This window comes from Neolamprologus brichardi, chromosome 13 (genome assembly GCF_056152115.1).
Source record: "Neolamprologus brichardi isolate AB-2024 chromosome 13, ASM5615211v1, whole genome shotgun sequence".
Classification (NCBI taxonomy): Eukaryota; Metazoa; Chordata; class Actinopteri; order Cichliformes; family Cichlidae; genus Neolamprologus; species Neolamprologus brichardi.
In genome coordinates, this window is record NC_142116.1 from 2079621 (window position 1) to 2099099 (window position 19479).

The 19479-nt window shown below is 44.2% G+C and overlaps 1 protein-coding gene across 1 annotated transcript in view; it reads right to left on the minus strand.

The window, feature by feature from the left end:
* Positions 1-1191: 1191 nt before the first annotated feature.
* arfgef3 (ARFGEF family member 3) overlaps positions 1192-19479 on the minus strand; it is a 54255-nt gene continuing 35967 nt past the window's right edge. The window contains exons 24-41 of the mRNA XM_087849963.1: positions 17712-17857; positions 16673-16852; positions 16426-16567; positions 16209-16331; positions 15383-15486; positions 15149-15293; positions 14929-15057; positions 14674-14850; positions 14197-14311; positions 11905-12007; positions 7699-7830; positions 7325-7455; positions 6413-6631; positions 6087-6258; positions 4934-5035; positions 4082-4464; positions 3518-4001; positions 1192-3396 (exon numbers count right to left, since the gene is read on the minus strand). Coding sequence (XP_087706089.1) covers positions 3205-3396; positions 3518-4001; positions 4082-4464; positions 4934-5035; positions 6087-6258; positions 6413-6631; positions 7325-7455; positions 7699-7830; positions 11905-12007; positions 14197-14311; positions 14674-14850; positions 14929-15057; positions 15149-15293; positions 15383-15486; positions 16209-16331; positions 16426-16567; positions 16673-16852; positions 17712-17857 — 3179 coding nt within the window. The 3' untranslated portion in view covers positions 1192-3204. The remainder of the gene's footprint in view (positions 3397-3517; positions 4002-4081; positions 4465-4933; positions 5036-6086; positions 6259-6412; positions 6632-7324; positions 7456-7698; positions 7831-11904; positions 12008-14196; positions 14312-14673; positions 14851-14928; positions 15058-15148; positions 15294-15382; positions 15487-16208; positions 16332-16425; positions 16568-16672; positions 16853-17711; positions 17858-19479) is intronic.

The following is a 19479-nucleotide window of genomic DNA, read 5'->3' on the forward strand; positions in this document are numbered from 1 at the left end:
AGCTGTAGACAAAGTGGGTGAAAAAAGGAGAGTAAATCTTCTTAGGAGCATCAGATGCTGCCGCCCTCCCCGCCCCACCCGCCCTCCCCTCGATACGGGCCGAGCTGCTGAAGTTAGCGTCAGTTTAGCACTCTCTTCATTCATTCATTCATAATCTGTCCTGAAATGCACACGAATGGAGGTCAGCAGAGTTACAGCTCATCGAGGCAAACTGGACTAGTGAAAGTGAGATAATGCACGTTCAGTTTGCTGACTCCGTGCTCGGAGTGCGTTTCTTTCTCCGTGATCTAAACACACCTGAAGGCAAAACTTTAATCCATCTGTTGGTTTCCAGGTGAGAGGTGTGGCATTATTCTTTGAAATGATTGATGATAAGTGGGTAATAATGATAAGACTGATATTTAAATAGACAGTAAGGAGCTGAAAGGATAGGTGTTGATTATTATTGAACTTTTCTTGTTTTAGATGCAGGACAAAAACATTCATTTTAACCTGAAAGTTATTGGTGCACATATATAACCACACTGACACACGTTACATGGTGACAAACAGAATATGAAGACTGAAAGTCATGTGAAAGCACCGCTAGGGGTGGGCGATATAAACGATATACATTGAAACGATATAAATTTGGCCAACGATAGAGATTTTGACTATACCGCTCTATCGCGATAGCGCATGTTGATGATGTCATCAAGCTGCGCCTGTTTTGGTCGAAAGCATCGCAGCGGCTAAAATCATTATCATCTAACTAACCTCGTATTGTGGATGAATGATCTCAGTTGTTCTCCTGACTGAAGTTTGGCCCGTGTATAGCATCCTGCTATGCCATTGCATTTGTCCCTGACCACCAGAATCCCTCACGTTAACTTTTATCGAGTGGAAAAAAGTTGGCGTTCATCCTCCAGCTTCACTGTGCTAATGTTATGCTAACATAGCTGTGTCGCTAGCAATCACGTAGCACAACATTATATACCAGGTAGTCCAACTTCAGTAACCCTGCAAACGCCACTGCTGTTTAGTTTTCTGTCTTCATTTATGTTGGAAGTGGTAGCAGAGCTGTACGTTTGGATTAGTTTCAAAAATCTCTCAGTCAGAACATGCTATGAAACGTTTAGGTGGAAACTAGCGAGCTAACTTCCTGTTAACTTCTAACTCTGTTAAATTTAATAAATTCTGTTTTCATGGATGTTAAACTTAATTGTTACACCCAATAAAGCAGCAACGCTGATGATTTAATTAAAGATGAAAGAATTTAGACCGTTTTTAACTCTTAGTGTTCGTTTGACTTTGGGACCTGAAACAGACGGAGTTTTGGACCCAAATTCCTCCGCGAAGCTCCTCACTACGGCAGCCGTAATGCTCTGACTATCCATCAAGCAGTGCGGCTTACCAAAGTTGCACTAAAACATTTTTTTAGAGATTTCTGCAGCCAAAATTGGTTCGAGGTCAGTAAGCACAACCAGTATTCATACATAAGGCACACTCTCGATGTTTGAGAAAATTAAATGATTTTAAGTGTGTCTTATAGTGTGGAAAATACGTTATACAGAAGAAAAGAATATATAGTGATATATATTGTTACCGCACGTGCTTGAAATTATATCGCGATATGAATTTTAGGCCATATCGCCCAGCCCTAGACACCGCCATACAAAAGACATCATGAATCCTCCGTTTGGCGATTGGAATTCTTTGGTCACTTAAAAATGAACGACAGAGTTACTGATGATGTTAAACACGATGCATTAAGCAGCTTTGTCACCAACCCCCTGCTCTCTATTAGCAACACTGTTGGAAAAGCTTAAGAATACAGGTTTCCCCTGTGGGGTGGGGTGGGGGGGTGAAACTGACAGTGGGGTCAGACTCAGGGTTTCCCTTTCAGTCACAGCCAATAAGCTCCAAGCACATATGATGCAAAAAAATATTATCAACACAGTAAATATTTCAAATAAATATTTGCATAAATAGATGATATGAAAAAGGACATGCGGCTGGCATGAAACATCAAAACACACACACTGAACGCCGTCGTTGATTAAAATAATTAATACTCATGTCAGAAGGTTTAAACAGACCTCTGAGCCACATGTGATCAGGATCAATGAGCACTCTGAACTCTGAGAAGCAAAACAGGATAAAAATAAAGTTCTAAGCTGAACCTTCGTGATCTCCAGGATTTCACTGGCTTGTTTATGGTCCCGTCTTCAGCGCTGTGGAGATTTCTCAGAAACCTGCTGAGCTCATGGCAGAGATGAGACATGGGCTTTATTCAGACAGCAGACGAATCAGATTTGTTTCTCAAATAGGACCTTTAGGACTGCGCTGTTATTTGCAAGTGATCAGATGGGATTTGTGTGCCCAGACATCACCAGACCATCTGTAAGAGTCACTGCAGCAACAGCGCAGGCGTCACTGAATACATCGCTACCATTTGTCTTCTAGCTCCGACCTCCCAAAGAGCCAGCGGGCAGTTCTCTCATCATCTAATCTCATCTGGATACAATGTGGGTTTGTGGAAAAGGGAGTGAAAAATGAGCTGGAAGTAAATTTGCAGCAGGTTGTAAAAAGGATTAAAGCATCCAAACGGGCAGCTGTTTGGACCACCTGTGGTGCTATGAAGCAATACGACGTGTATGTGGTGACAGTATGACAGAGGTTATAGAGACGAGCGTATGAAGAGATGCAACAATGCAAAGAATGTAAACATGGCTGCTTCTTCACGGGGTGTCAAAAACCCCTGGAAGTCACTGACACGAATGAAGCACGAGGGTGAGGAAATATTATCAAAAGCCTCTGTGATTGTTGTGATGAGACTTTATGACAATGCTGGAGCAAAATGAGGATTCTGCCAATCAGTCTTCAAACACTGAGAACTCATAGATGTCATTTAAGAGCTCCGTGTTTGTTTCTTTGCACTGTTCAGGGTTTAGGAAACAGTTGAACTGAGAGCACAGACGGCACATTTACTGAGAAACATTTCAAATAATATAGAGAAGCCTGTTACATTTTTATTCCTCGTACCGTATCCTGCATCAGGAAACAAATCCTTCATACTGACGTCACTTAATGACTGCCTGACCATCGATCATTCACCAGCTCCTAAAATCTACTGCAGCATTTCTGATTTCATCTGTTTATGTCCCTCACTGACCGACACTTTGCCGCCTCCGGCCGCTGCTTTCGCGTTTCGTCGCTGCGACATCACACAATGATGTCATAGAGTCTGCCGACCCGGCCCAGCCATTCGCGCAGGGCCTGGCGAACGCGGGCGTCGGTCACGTGGCAGGAGAGCTGGCTGAGGCAGGGGTAGAGCGCCGGCTGGAGCGCCAGGAATGAGGAGTCAGACAGTAGGAGGACCTGGTTCAGGAGGGTCAGGACCATGTTGGTCCACGCCTGCAGAGGGAGGAGCACAGACATCAGACTTTTACCCAACTTTCTTTATACGACAGGATTTAAACAGGGGACCCTCAAATTTGTGGGGACAAGGATTTTGGTTGCCCACACACACACTCGCCTGTATCTGAGCCTCAGAGTCTCTCAGCGAGATGCTGTGGGAGCTGATGGTGGACCCCGACCGCGGCCTTTTCTCCTGCCTCAGCACCTCCGGCCCCGCACTAACCGAGTGCCTCAGAGAGGGCCCCTGCTGGTCCACCAGCTGCTGAGGCCTCTGCGGGGGCCTCTGCGGCTCTACTGGGCCCCTCCTCTCCCCGATGCCGCCTCCTCCCGCCGCCGCCCGGCCCTGCTCTTTCATGAACAGGTTGACGTGGCTTTGCTGCGGCTGCTGCTGCTGATGTTTCCTGCGTTTGTACTCCATCATCAGCTTGCTGATCGTTCTGTCCGTGGCGATGGTGTATAGCTTGTTTCCAGCACTTTCCCACCATTCCTTTCTCCTTCCCGGGCCGGCGCTGCCAGGAATCCCTCCAACCGAGCTGCTTGTTATGTTGGAGTCCCTCCGTTCGCATCCAGTCCGGAACGGACCGGACAGACCCCCCGTGCAGCTGCGGGGAGAGCAGAGGTTTACATGACGGGTGACTAAACAGCCTTCACAAAGCACACATTAATATGCGCGACCTCCAACCTGAATCCTGGACTTGGCGTCGGTGTGTCCCCCGGTGACGCTGAGCTCACGTCTGTCGTCTGACACCTGTACCCGCCTTCCTCCGAGGGCGTCTCCCTCGCTGAAAGCCCGCCTGCTGAGGTCGGGGTCGAAGTCTCGGACTGGAAGAGAGGCAGGAAGAACACATGGTCGCCTCCTGCACTTCCCCTCAGCAGAGCAGTCTCCTCCAGCATGCTCTCCAGGTCGCGGTGCATCTGAATGTAGCTGTTGCACAGATCCACGCACAGCTTGTAGAGCCGCTTGACCAGCCAGGCCCAGTCGGCGCTGCCCAGCGGCTGCACGCTGAGTGAAGGGACTGGAGCTCGCCACGGGTGACGCTTATCCCGGCCGCGAGGGGGGCTGACCTGCCAGATAAGACACAAATATCACGAGGAGCGTCAAAAGTTTAGAAAAGCCTCTGAGGATTGAAGAGAAAACAATTAATAATGGATGAAAAGAGCAGCAGTGCGACTAATCCAAGGAAATCTTTTGTTTTTGCCGCTGCTTTAATTCTAGATTGAGGTCACCTGTCAGCCCCTCTGAGTGGCCTCTCATCACATTTGAGTGTTTCACGATTCTTTACAGTAACGCTGCCAATCAGAAGCTGTGTGTATGTGTGTGTGTGTACCTGTTTACACATCTTTGTGGGGACCAACAGTCACCTGTGAGGACAAAAGTGTCCCCACGAGTTTGAAGGCATTCAGGTTACAGTTGGGTTATCGTTAGGTTTGGGCTCAGGGTTACATTCATTTTTGATGGTTAGGGAAAGCATTATGTCAATTAGATGTCCCCACAAGATAGGAATACCCGACCATGTGTGTGTGCATGTGTTACCTGTGCGGTTTCTTCAAATATGTCTTCATCCTCCGAGGAGGCGGAGCCAGGATGAGAGGAGTCTGAGCTCCCCTCCTCTTCCTCGTACAGGATCCTCTTTACCTGAACACGGCGACAGGTTCAGATGTCAAACAGATAACTGACAGCTAGTGACGAGCTCGTCTGTTAGCGGTGACGACGGTTACCACCAGTGATTCTGTGTCTGCTGAGAGGTTAATATGACTGCTGCGTCTGGTTGGTAAAATATGCATTAGAATAAAAATGAATAAATGAAATGAAAATGTTATTTTTGTGAACATCGTTCCTCCAGACATATCAAATACCTGCTCCGCGCTTCTTTCATTCCACCTACCAAATACACAAAAGTGCAGTTTTAAATCTGGAGCTGTACGTTTAAATAATCTCAGCAAAAGAAAATCATAAAAATCAAAAACATCGTATATGTGAAGATGTTTTCCTGCACGGTGAAAAATCGTTTCATGAACATTCGTCCAAGACATGTTTGAAAAAAACTTCCAAAATAAAAGCTGGGCAGGCGTCCGGCTCGCTGCCTGCTCAGCTCCGCCATGACACCGATTTTAAATTCAGCTCTACATCAGTGGTTTAAATGTTATTTACAGTTCATGTTACAAAATGTGTTTATGAAATGACCGTCAGCGAATCAAAAACAACTTGTGCATTTCGCTCCTTTAGAAGCGATCAACAGGGCGGCCTGGCTGGTGTCGGTCGTTTTTCTCGACGTGCGTCTAAACCTTCTGGTCCAACTTTTCACCAGTTACCTTCTAACTGTGTGCGTTTGTTGCTAAGCAGCAGCACGAGTGGGATAATGAAGAGTGAAGTGGAACAGTGAACTGAGCTGTGAAACGATAAGCTCAAATAAGTGATAAGGCTTTGTAGAGCTGAGTGGAAGTGACCACTCGGGTGATAACTCTCTGTGGCTTTTACGATAACAAAAATTTGTCCCAAATCATCTGAACGCATTAGCGATGCTCCAGAAGTGACGGCAGGTCCCTGTGAAATCATAAAAGAGCTGCAGTGCGGTTGCTAATTGTTGGCTACTTCTAAGCTACAAAAGCCCCTCAGTATGTGGATGTGCTGCATTAGCAGTGTGACAAAAACATCCAAGAACATTATTAACTTGACTGGTTTCCACCTGCTGTGCAGTCATGCTGTCTGCCTGGCTCAGTATGGCGCACAGCAGGGCCTGGAAGTACAGGCTGAAGCTCATGGCCGACTGGCGGTAAAGATTGGCTGCTCCGCAAACACCCGACACCTTCATCAGCAGGTACTTCAGACCCGGCCGAGTGTCGAAGTCCCGCGCCGTCCTGCACACAACAGATTTTTCAGCTGCATTTGAAGCTGATTGACATTATTATAAAAAAGCATAAATATAAAATGTTTTGTTTCTATGTTTGGAAACGAATTCAGTATCAACGCTACACCGCCGTCTGCATATGTGACGTGTTTTGCTGCAGTAACCTGTACGAGTCCAGCAGCAGATCCAGAATTATGGCTAAATTCGTCATGGAGATGTAGCGCAGGAAGCCTGCTGTGGGTTTACTGGGGTCAGAGGTCACAGGTGTGACCCTTTCGTGACCTTCGGGCTGCTTTACAAACTCTTCCAGCAGGATGTCAGAGAGGTTTTGGAGCAGAACCTGGTGGGACAGCAGGCTCACCACGATGGTCCTGAACGGGATCCTGCACATCAGTCCAATCACATACATCAGTTATTTATTTAAAAAAGAATCCTTCATAATAAAGAAATATTTCACTGAACACATTCATGCATTTCCAGTCGTGCTTCATTTATCTGTTGTAGCATCACTGTAATGTTAAACAAATGAATAAAGAGTATAAACATGCAGGTGCAACATGTAAATGACAGAGCTGCACAATATGGCCGTGGTGTAACGTGAAGAAGTGCAAATGTACAAAGAGAGCTTCTTTGTCTTCTTAAACTCGTATCGTTGATGCAGCTGCAAGCGAGAAGCTGACTGAGTGCTGCATTAATTACAACTTTATTTTTGGTTCACGTCTAATCAGCCGCTGCATGTTTGTCTGTGCATTGTGCAGCTCATTTAAGATGAACATTGCCGATCGTGCTGTCCACGCCTCGTGTGGGCATTTGTCACACTTTTAAATGGTTGTTGATGAACACACAGAGAACAGCCTTACCCAATTTTCCTTTAACACAGCAGCAGAGAGAAAAGCAGAAAGAGTTAGTGGACTTCAGAGAGCACAACCCCCACAGTCACTGACAGACCACAGAAGGAGGCACATTTAAACCTGAATCTAACTGAAAACACGCGGCACCTTCAGAGCCTCGTTAAGAAATGTAAACCAATCAGACGAGTAATAAACCACCCATGTGATCAGAGCTTTGATGTGCACCTCTTCTGAGCGTGTCCATTGGACTGCTGGTCAGACGGCAGCTCGATGATGAGGACGCAGGACTGAGCGTGCTCAAAGCCTTCCTTGTTGTTGGGTGTCTTAGGGGAGCACTGAGTGTCCAACATAAAGACCTGGGATAGAAACGGGACATGCAGACAAGCTCGGGTCAGACAGTTAAATCCACAGGACAGGCTTAAAGAAAGATTACCCGTACACGTGTGTTTATATGCATTCACCACGATGGATCTCTGTAAGTATCAAGTGATAAAATACAAGTTTATGTACAACTTCAACTTCAGGATCTGACATTTTAAACTCCAGGATGATGTCTAGACTCTTGATCGGAGGTCGAAGCCACGTGAAGTGACACTGACCTGCTGGGCCATAGCTTTGATCCTCCAGTACTCGGCCTCGGCTGACGGTGAATGAGAAGGAGCCGCCACCTTCACCTCGCAGGCGTCTCCAGAAAAGCTGTCCGAGCCGCTGTGAAAACACGCCAGAAGGTTCTGCGGAGAGAAAACAGGGAACGCTGGTGTGCGTTAAATGGGAAACACAGACTTTTGCGATCTAAAAGCTGTCTCGCTGAAGGAACCTCTGGCTCCTTGGAAGTGAAATCTGCTGAATCGGGTTTGAAACCAGAAGAAGATCCGTCAGAAAATTCATTCTTCCACTGGAATACTGTGGAAGAGACTACAGCACATTATTCCTGAAACTCTGGCTGAACGAGGATGAACCTTTCAGTCTGTGTGTTTAATCAAGGAGCACAGCTTCTACTGTTTATAGGAAATCTCACAGTGTTTCCTTCATACACCAGTCAGGTTTTGTTACATTACATCAGCTGTGACCTGAATGCTTTTTAACAAAAGCAGCTTTTCTATGAAGCCAGTCAAAGGCCATGTGTTCATGTCTGAGAGCATAAGCTACACATTAAGGACTGATGTCTACATAGCATAAGCTGCATGTTAACAACTGTCCTACAGACATAATACGATTCTATGCATTTTTCAGGATTTCATTTACAGTCACGTCTGAAATTTCTCTGCTCTTCCTTCAATATTTCTGTAAGATGGGACGGAAATGAAAGAAGTTTTAACTGAGGTTAGAAACAACGTTGAGAAGCAAAGTGCGGATTTTACAAAGACGTGGATCCGTCTGCTTGTTTCAGAGTTAATGATTAGCAGTGTTGGTCAAGTTACTTGAAAAAAGTAATCAGTAACTAATTACTGATTACTTCCCCAAAAAAGTAATCCAGTTACTTTACTGATTACTTATTTTCAAAAGTAATTACTTACTTAGTTACTTAGTTACTTTTTAAAAACACGATTTACAACCTGAATAGGTGATAAAGTGATAGATCTTTCAGCCCAATTCTACTTTTTCTGCATAATCATCATACAAAATGTGATCAAATGGAAAAGTCTCTTTTTAAAACTTGTTTTATTAGTTTTAATCTTTTAACTTTATGCATCAAGCAAAAATTTAATTATATGCAACATTCTCTGACTGGAAGAAATTAGTTTAACATTTAAACCTATTTTCTGCACATTCCAGCACATAAAATAAAATATTTTTTGTGTGTTTACACTCAGTCTTTCAAATAGATGCAAGTAAAACACAGCAGAAAATAAATAAAGTCAAAGACTAGCGGTCCTGTTGCTCTATTTTCACCTGTAAAGCAGGAGTGGGGCAGGCGGAGGGTTACCCTGGTGCAGGTGTGCAGCGGTCAGTGGAAGAATCCGCGAGTTTCTCTGTGAGTTTCCCATTACGTCGTAGCTACTCGGTGCTTGCTCGGAAGTTTTGGGGTTTTTTCACTGTAAAAAGAAGTTTTCTTCCCACGCACAACGGACACTAATGTTTTTGTCACTTTTTATGGAATCAAACTCAAAGTAAGGTCAGTACTTCCACGCTTTAAACGCTGCACGCTCATACTCTCTCTGCACTCGATATATGATCCATTGTTGATCTGCACACAGCTGTTGTCACGAACGTCGCACTCGCTTACGTCACTGTCATGAGACGTTCTCGCAAAAAATCACGGTTTTAGTAACGCAGTAACGCAGCGTTCCTACGGGAAAGTAACGGTAATCTAATTACCGTTTTTGCAATAGTAATCCCTTACTTTACTCGTTACTTGAAAAAAGTAATCGGATTACAGTAGCGTGTTACAAGTAACACGTTACTGCCCATCTCTGATGATTAGTATGAATCTGAGCCAACAAGATCAGCTGCACTTGTTTTCAGTGCGCTGTTATACGTGTGATATCATGTAAAAATTGTCTTTTTTTACACTGGATTTCAAGTCAAACAGATAAATATGATTGAACTGACAGGTTCACATTTTATTCAAGGGCTTAAACAAACGTTTTGCATCAGGAATTATAGACACCGAAGTATTTCAGGAGGTCACAGCAACATTAGCAACATGCTTTAAGATGCCTCTGCTTCAGCAAATATTGTTATATAAAGGGCTATTAGACCTAAATACACAAAGCGCATTGCTCAGCATGATAATGTTAAACCCCCTCACAAAGAGTCAATCAGATCTGTTTCTATCCATCCTCTCATTTTCGACTGTTGAGACCTCTCCCGCCCCAGCTGGACCATTTTTATTTTACTATCTTGTATTTTCTAGAAATAGAAAGCGCCTTTAAGCGCCACCACAGCAGATCTCTGCCTCCATCTCCTCCTCCAGCATCCTCCTCTGTCACTGCATCCCTGAATCTTCCTTCATGACTTTTCCTTTTCCTCCTGTTTGGCACATTCAACAACCTTTGTCCAGTATATCCACTAAACACCATCTCAGCCTGACTAACACACACACACACACACACACACACACGTCGGGTATTCATATCTTTTGGGGACATCTAAATGACATAATGCTTTCCTTAGCCCCTCACCCTAACCCAACCACGACCTAACTGTAAACCTGTCACTAAAAACACATTTTGAGTCTCATAAATGCCTTTAAAACTTTTGGGGACCATGATTTTGGTCCCCATAAGTATAATGAACTTCCATTTTTAGTCTCCACAAAGACATGAATGCAGGCTCGCACGCACACACAGACAGATGTGGCTCTAATCTTTAAAGCTGCTTAGCAGATGTCAGGCAGGCAGCTGGCTCAGAACTGCAGGAACACGACATCCAATAACAAAGTGCTCGTCCGTGTCACCTCTGCCGAACACTCACGCACACTCGTTAGCGGCGGCTCCCTGGGTAAGTGAAAGCGACCAGCAGCAGTCGGCTCCCCGCTGAGGCTCTAAATCTGCAGGCTCACACATGCACTCAGCAGGTACCGAGCCATCATCAACAAATGAACACAAATTTTTCATTAAAGCTGAGCGGGCTGGCAGATCGTCTCAAACAGACCACTGCATGTTCTGGTAGAACATTTAACGAGCGAAAGGAGGAAACTGATTGTGAGACATTCAGATTTCAGTCGATTCTTCTGCTTAGTTTTGTGCACTGGCTATTTTTGGAGAGATGACGTAGACTACACAGACCAAACAGGACTGCTATGACTCAAGGAGCTCCTACTGAGCAGGTGAAAGAAGCTATATCGTTCCAACAAAGGGAACTCGTATCAATAATAGAAGCTAGAACGAGCAGAGACATGTTGCATTATTAGAAAGTGAAACAGAGAAGACCGTTAAAAAGGAGCCATTATTCTGTGTCATATTTCTACGTGATATTTAAACGTTTCAAATAATAAGATCAGTGCAGATACGAGTAATCACTGAAAGCAAAAACCTCAGGTTTAGACGGATCCAAACACCCACACACGCTCAGCTCGATGTGTAAAGAAGCACAGAAATCACTAATGTGGTGAGCTCGGGTCCAAAGCAGCAGCTTCACTCACCCGCAGGAGAAAGACGACTTAAAGGTAAGAGGAAGGAAGCTAAATCAGCTGATTTCAGACAGAAGATGAACCAAGCAGCTGCACCGAGCCCCAGCATGACATCGATAAGGATTAGGTTTCGTTTGCCGAAGTCAACGCTTAAAAAAAGGATTTATATTGCACATAAAAGCCACACTGTACTTAATTCAAATTATAAGTAAAATTAGTCTTGAAAAGAAAATAAAAGAAGATTTAGAAAGAAATCAGTTCTGACTATATTCATCCATGAAAGCTGGGAACATTTGTGGTTTGAATGGTGCCTCATCGTGCAGTACTGATAAAGAAGAACAGCTAAAAGTGACGGATCCAAATAAAACACTACGTTTGAGGTAATTCAGACAAAAGAGCTGCAGAATCCAAAAACTAGATAATATCTAACTGAACCTCTCAGTCAAGGATGGTTGACGCCAAAAAGGAAAGGAGAGCAGTTTCCTTCCTGCTGCGAGGAGACAAAGAGTGATCAGCTGCAGGACCGTGATGGCGAGTATATAACGCACACCCGAGGTTAAATGGGGTTATTGAGTCCCAGCACTGTGATGGTATTAACTGCTTTCAGATTACTTCTGTCTGGACAAGCGGCTTCAAACTGGGGATGGATTATGTGGTTTACTGCAGCGGGCTGTCCAGGTCACTTGTATCCAGGTGCTGTACCGCCTGACGTCTGCATTTCATCACGTACCTTGACCGGCTCTAACGTGGCAGAGAACGCGTCCTGCAGAGCGCAGCAGGCCAACCTCCACATTTCTTCTGTGAACACTGGACCCACTGTGACCAACACGTACCTGGAGAGAGACGCAGGACAACCGTGGACTGATCACACAGAAAATAAACTAAGTTATATCTTTTAATATCTTTTAAATCAATTTCTAAAGTACTACAAATCACACCTGACATTGTTTGATTTGACAATTCTGTTGCTGCGATTAAACCGCTCGAGTAGCAAAACTAACAAAGTCTTAGAGTCGCCAAACTTTCTGACCAATCCTCTCGTGGAGTCTAATGCAGACCTTGAAAGTTTGCAAACCTTTTATGTTTGTTTCTGCATAATCAAGACGTAAAACGAGAGAGACTCACACAAGCCCAAATGTGTGAGTCTGTAAAAACGTCATATTTGTGGTTAGTACGGAAACCTCGAGGATTTGAGTAAATATGAAGATAAAAGTAGAGTCAGCTCAAACACTGACAGATGAAAAACAATAATCATGAGAAGAAAAGAGCCGCTATCAATTTCCTCACACAACCTTGGAAAGCGTACAAAACTGTGTGCGAGTCTGTATCAGTGATGTAGAACAGTTGTCTCGTGTATGGCAGGTGTTGCATGTGCAAATGTGCACTGAGATTATAACTCTAACAAAACAAAACAAACAGGGCGGCATGCCCCAGAGACGGTGCAGACATCGTCACAGGAGTAGAGGATTTAAAAAACACTGTCCTGCTGCATTATTGTGCAAAGCATATGCTTCAAAATAAACGATTTCCAACAGTGAAGTTTAAGCCTCCCAGAAACGACACAGAAAGGCATAAAGTCAAACACGACTTTGAAAAACACCAGGAAACCTTTGAAAGGCCCTGAAAGAAACTACATCTCCCACAAAAATGGCGTCACTTCCGGTTTTCACTGGTAATGGTGGACATGTGATAATCCGCAGAGCCATATGTAGAAGGAAACCACGGGCATGTGATGTAAGTTAGGGCTGCCACAAATGATTATTTTGATAGTCGACTAGTCACCGATTATTTTTGCGATTAGTTGACTAATCAGATCATCATCCATTGGACGTAAAACGTACAGCTTATTGCACCAGCAGCATCTGCTCTTATAGAACTATCATTAGCTTACAGCTTTAAGTGTTTAAGGTATGTGCTAACTAAAAATAAAGACAAGATGATAGTTTATTAAATTTTAATGAAATTTGCAGATTGTTTCGGTGAAGTTTAATAAACTCCTTGCTATCTAAAATATAACAGGACACCGGAGTAAATTCTCGAGCATCTCACACTTCTGATAATCAGCTGTCTGCTTGATGTTTATTCAGCTGTGTAAAAACTATAACTTTAATCTCAGCCAAACCGATTTACTCAGGAACAAATAAAATACTGAAAAAAGCCAAACAATAACATTTTGAAGTTATCTAAGTGACTTATATATCATGTTTAACCTGAGTAGCGAAAGACGGCGGTGGGTTTGAAAACGATTAGCTGGGAGTCCGGTGTTCTCACGGCTCTAGTGAGCCTAGCCCCCGGCTAGCTATCGAGCTAGTGGGTAACAGACGTCTCCGAAAACGTCGGAGCGCTTTTGAAAATATGTGGTGTCTTGATAAACTGAGCAGATATTTGAGGTTTACACAGCTACATTCTCGCCTGAAAATATGTTAAACGTTTATTTTGTGACCCAGAAAGAATAATAAGAGTAATATTAAAACTAACTAGCTGCCGCCATTGTTGGAAACTGAGCTGGGCCGCGCTATGAATTCTGGGACACAGCTTCTTCTTCTTCGGGGTTTAACGGCAGCTGGCATCCTTGTACATGCAGTGCTGCCCTCTTCTGTTTCAGTCCGTTTTTACACTCTTAAATCCTACTACTTATTCCTGCGTCTTTTGTGATCTTACAAAGCTTCAAACGACGCGTCGACTATTAAATCAGTCGTCGACGATTTTGATAGTCGACTAATCGTGGCAGCCCTAATGTAAGTACAACTCATCTGGTTCCAAATGCAATAAAATGACTGCACTAGCTTATGTGGTTGCAGTTCTACCAGGATTTAAAAATAGTTCCACGAATCGTCCACCTTCTTCTAGCTGCACCTTATTTTTAGAAACTTGATCCTTGTTTAGGACGAGCGTCCACCACTGAAGCACTCACTCAGCCAACAATCCACCCAAAACAGAGAAAGACAACCTGAACTGAAAAGACGTTTCACACGTGATTTCACTGTGGCGACAGGTGTGTAACTGCCAGGTGTGTGGTCACCTGATGCAGGAACAGCCCACTCTGGAGATGGTCTCTGCAGGTTCAGACACGCAAGCCACCAGCAGCTTGAAGAGGTCCTTCAGCATCTGGTTGATCAGTGACTCGTAACCAATATCTGCAGGAAGTGACGGCAGAAACACACACACGTGCGCACACACACACACACGTGCACGCACACACTGTGAGCACACAGGGTGGGGGTCCAGTTTAATCTGACTAAAGAGGAGGACAGTGGAACAACACGGTGTCACTTCTGCTCCATTTCACTTCAGAGAACGAGCACATTATACGCCAGAGAAACAATAACAGTCCATCAGATCTGTGACAGCGCACCTGACTGTGCTAATGCACCACGCCACGGCTCAAATCAGTGAATATTTACATGAAAGCTTAGAAAGTTCCCAGCATGCTTTGCTCTTAGCTTGATTAAAGAAGACGAAACGCGCGAGGTCACAGAGGGAAACGCGCACCACCGACCTGAGTGTATGAAACTGTTGACGTGCTCCACCACCAGCTCGCAGGATAGGCCGATTGCGTGTTTGAAATTCGCTGCCGCCACATCCCAATAAGAGTGGTCACCGTGGCTACGCTGCAGCCACAGTGACATCACGGGAAGCAGCAGCTGGATGACAGCGAAGATGCCAAACCCTGGACCTGGAGAGGCGAGATCAGGTTACATGATGTTTGTAGGGTTTGTCTTCTTCTTCTTCGGATTGTGTTTACGTTTCTCACCTGGCACTGCGGTGACTTCTCTGAGCAGAGTAAAGAGCAGCTCCAGCGTTGGAGGCTGGTGCTGTCGAGGGCAGTTGGACACGGCTGCGGTGAGCTGCTCCAGTAATAAAATCCACACCTGGATCAGACCTGCAGGACACGAGACAACAAACATGCGCTGACGAGAAAGGAGAGAGAAAGGAGGATTCTTCGACGACACAAAGACTGAGCAAAGCGAAACCTGTGTCGTCATCAAACTCCTGGAGGACACAGTCCACGCCGTCCTCGCTGCTGATCGAGCGCTCCTGCGATCTCATCGGCAGGCTGGCGAGCCGCGCGCCCAGGAACACCGGCTTAGACGGCATCTTGTAAATCTTTGCCAGCAGCTGTCAATCAAACGCAAAACACGGTTTCTTTTTTATAATAGCGAAAAATCGTAAAATATGCTCTCGCTTTATATCTGCGGAGCTTCCACCTGCGAGCATTTGCGGAGGTAGTCGAGAGCAGGCAGGCAGAGGTCGGTGGAGCTGTAACCTGACGCATGAACGCAGTCGCCAATCTCTTTGTAGTCCACCTCTCCTGCACGGAAAAGCATAAAAGTTCTCCGCAGTTTGAAAGGTCAGCTTTAACAAACACTTGGATGAGTTGTTGTTCGAGTCATTCAGAGAGAACGTGTCTCTCAAAAACACAGGATCGCTGTTTCTGCGGTGCTGTTTTCTTGATTTTGTCACCGACTCGCTGCTCGCCTCCCACTCACTCTCATCAGCACCGTGTTTCTCCTTCTGTGAGGTTTTAAAGCTTTTGATAGTGACGATTTTTCTAAAAACCTTGAAGTATCTTTCTAAAAGAAAAATTGCTTCCCAGTCATTGTTTAGGAATTATGAATGACCGGGATTTTAAAAACATAAAAGTAGCTTTTGTGTCTTGTGTGTCCTCTTGGTGCTTTTTTGTAAAACATTTAACGATGTACAGGAAGATAAATATGCATGAGAACCTCCCGTGCATTTGTGCATTTGGCCTTTTTTGATAAATAAAAGAAATAATAATAATAGCACATATCAAAATAAATTCTCAAATCTTAAATTTCTGCAGAAAACTGAAGCACTCAGCATCTGCAGATGCATAAATCCGCTCTCCTGATGTATTAAACTGTGACGTAAATACAAAATGTGCATGCATGTCACGAGCTTCTAATAAAGAGATAAATACATAGCCTGATCCCGGGAAAAATAAAATCCCGAAAGGCTTGAAAAGTAATATCTTGAAATGAAAAAGAGCACGCACACATAAGTGAGACAAACCTAATCCTTTGACAAACTTCATGAGACACATGATGTAGTCTGTGGCAGCGTTGGCAAAAACCTGGATGTTGTCAGTGTTTATGAACGCCTCAAAGACGTCGAACACCGGCGCCTGAGACTTCCCTGCAGGAAGACAATAAGACGAGAGGAGGAAACTCTGATTTACAGTAAAAATCTTTCTGCTGATAAACTTTGGAAAAAGGTTTGTTAGACATACCCATGGAGTATTCTCCCAGCAGGTAGTCTTTGGTGTCAGTCTTGCTACCGTGCACCGTCCTGAGGGCGCTGAACAGAGGCCTCCACCCCGACAGGATCTGAGGAGAGCACATCTCCACCAGCTCTCCAATCGATGTTATTACCTGCAGGGAGACAAACCCGAGAAAAACTGTTTGGCAAACTGAACGCACAAACCGGAACAACGCCGGCTGATTTGGATGTTTTGAGGAACTGAGCTCCGACTCCACCTGGTCCTGAACGTCCTCGTCGCAGAGCTCCAGCTGCATGATGTGCTCGAAAGGCCTGAACAGCGCCTCGTTAAAGTGGAAGTGTGGGAGCTCCGCCCAGCTCGTCAGCACCTCTGTGAGAACATCGTGGATAAAGGAAACGGCCTTCTGGGATACGTGGCGCTCTTTGTGACACGCAGCCTGTGATGACGACAAAAACGTTGTGTTTAAAGAGCCTCGAATAGATCAAAGCTTTTGTTCTCTCAGTGCCTGAAGTGTACCGAGTTAAAAAAGGAAAAGCACTGTGCGAGATAGAAGATGGTCTACACAGATGTTACACAACTTCATTCAGAGCCGCTACAATCCAAAGAAGATTCATTTCTGTGTGCAGTCACAGTTTTCTGGGAGCCCTTCACTCTTCCATGTGCATACATAGAAAGTATAAGGTGGTGACAGCAGCAGTAAGACAAGCAGACATTAGTGATTTGACACTGATCAGGTTAGAGACACCTTTAAACAGGGGTCTTGAACTCCAGGCCTCGAGGGCCGGTGTCCTGCAGGTGTTAGATGTGTCCTTGATCCAACACAGCTGATTTATTCGGCTAAATAACCTCCTCAACATGTCTTGAAGTTCTCCAGAGGCCTGGTAATGAACTAATCATGTGATTCAGGTGTGTTGACCCAGGGTGAGATCTAAAACCTGCAGGACACCGGCTTTCAAGGCCTGGAGTTCGAGACCCTTGGAAGTGGGTGGAGGTGGGTTGCAAAGTGGCTTGGAGATACACAGGCAGGCATGTAGGCAGCCTGAGGTGCAGTGAGATAGTTGACCCAAACTCAGAAGACTGAGACCTGCCTGAACTACTGCGATGCTGCTGCTGTGCAGTAAATCTCCATAAAAGGAGAAGATTGATTAACCCGTATTTCACATGTGGCAGAATGGATAAACTGTTGGCTTTGTCTGTAGTTCCAACTCATGTGAGAGCTGCAATTAGAACTTCTGTAGTTACACAACTGTGCAACTGAGAGGTTGAGAAGTTAACAGAAGGTAGTAATATCCTACCTCCACCAGATGAGGCGCCACCACACTCCAGGCCCTCATCATGTGGAGAAGGGGTCGGTTCTTATTCCGGACGATTCGCAGCATGGCCTCACCCAGACGGAAGAGATGGAGGGCGCTGCGCCGGTCCAACGTTGACTTGGCTTCTCCTACAGACACGCAGAGGACACAAAAAAGGCCTCGGAGCTTTACTCCTGTCTGTACTTCATCTTTAATTAACTAGTTCACAACTATGCAGACCCTTGGGTCAGTGGCCAAGGCCTGAGATCGAGAAGGGCACAGGAAGGGACCGAGTATGTTTAAAGGATCATTTGTGAAAACTTTAAATCTGTGACGAATAAATGAGCCACAGATACAACACAAAACACAAAACTGTATTTGTTTAAAAGCTGAACATCACTCTCAGACATTCAGTAGAGAAATATGTTTTAAATAAAAATGTAATTTCCGATCTGGAAAAAAACAAATGTGATTGTCAAGAATAACACGACTCCTGTTTCTGCACACGTCTTTTTGGCTTGTTGTGCATTTTGTGTTTCACGATCAGTTTTGAGTTTTTTCCTGACTTTTTGACGTCTTCTGTCTCCCGTGTGTTTCCCAGTTTGTTTGCACACAGCTGACTGGGAACAACTGGATCCTCTGCCTGTATGAGTCTCTTCATTGTTCGAGCTGACGGCTGTCTGTGCTTCCTCTCACAGCTGCAGCAGCTTGTATGAACTGCAGACCACACTGCATGTTTGCTCTAGAAATGCAAATTCTATGTGTTTTTTGGATAATTTTCTTTCGTGTGTCTGAAAAAAATGTGTCAATAATTAAATAAATGTAACAGAATTTGTTTTAGGTGTGTTTAATAAAGGCAGGAAATGTAGCTATTAAATAAAAATGGATGTCTGTGGTTTATTTGTGTTGAAGTGAAGCCAAAATCTTTGTGAAGAGAAGCCAGTTTTTAACTTGGCCAATTTCACCTGCTATTAAAGCAAACACAGTTTCGACTGTTTAACATTTCACTGGGTCACTCATCTGCACCTCTGCATTCACGCTCCTGCTGCCTTCTGAAAGATTTCTGAATGCAAATATCTGACAGAGAATAATTGCTCTCACGCAGCCCACTCTGTGAACTCTGTGCTCCAGTTTGATGATTAAAATGTAATAATAAGTTTTTAAAATCTGTTACTTTAATTAGTGAGCAGGTATTTGTGTCTGTGTGATGCACCTGTACACTTTATGGATGCTGCTTGCTAACCAATCTAATGCAATTATTGGCTGATAGCTTAGCATCTCAGCCTTTTATCCAGATACTACGTGACAGCAGCTCGTCACGTTCCTATGGAACGCCAGGACTGCCATAATGAATTAATTAAATACACCATTAAATAATTAATTAAATGTGGCAATAATTAATGAAAATCAGAAATAATTAATGACATAAATATTTACAACACATGTAATTAATTAATTATTGACACATTTAATTAATTATTGACATATTTATTTATTTATTTATTTATTCTTTCTTTATGTCTTCCCTTACTTTGCACGGCAACCAATCAAATGTTAGAGAAGCTGCATGGCAGCGTTAACCCCGCCCCCTGAGTTTGATGGGTGAGGTTGACAGATAAAATTATTTCGTGGTGAGACCTGAAGAAGTCAACTCTGCCAAAATGAATTAATTAAATACACCATTAAATAATTATTTAAATGTGGCAATAATTAATTAAAATGTGAAATAAATAAATAATTAATTAAATGTGTCGTAAATATTTATGTAATT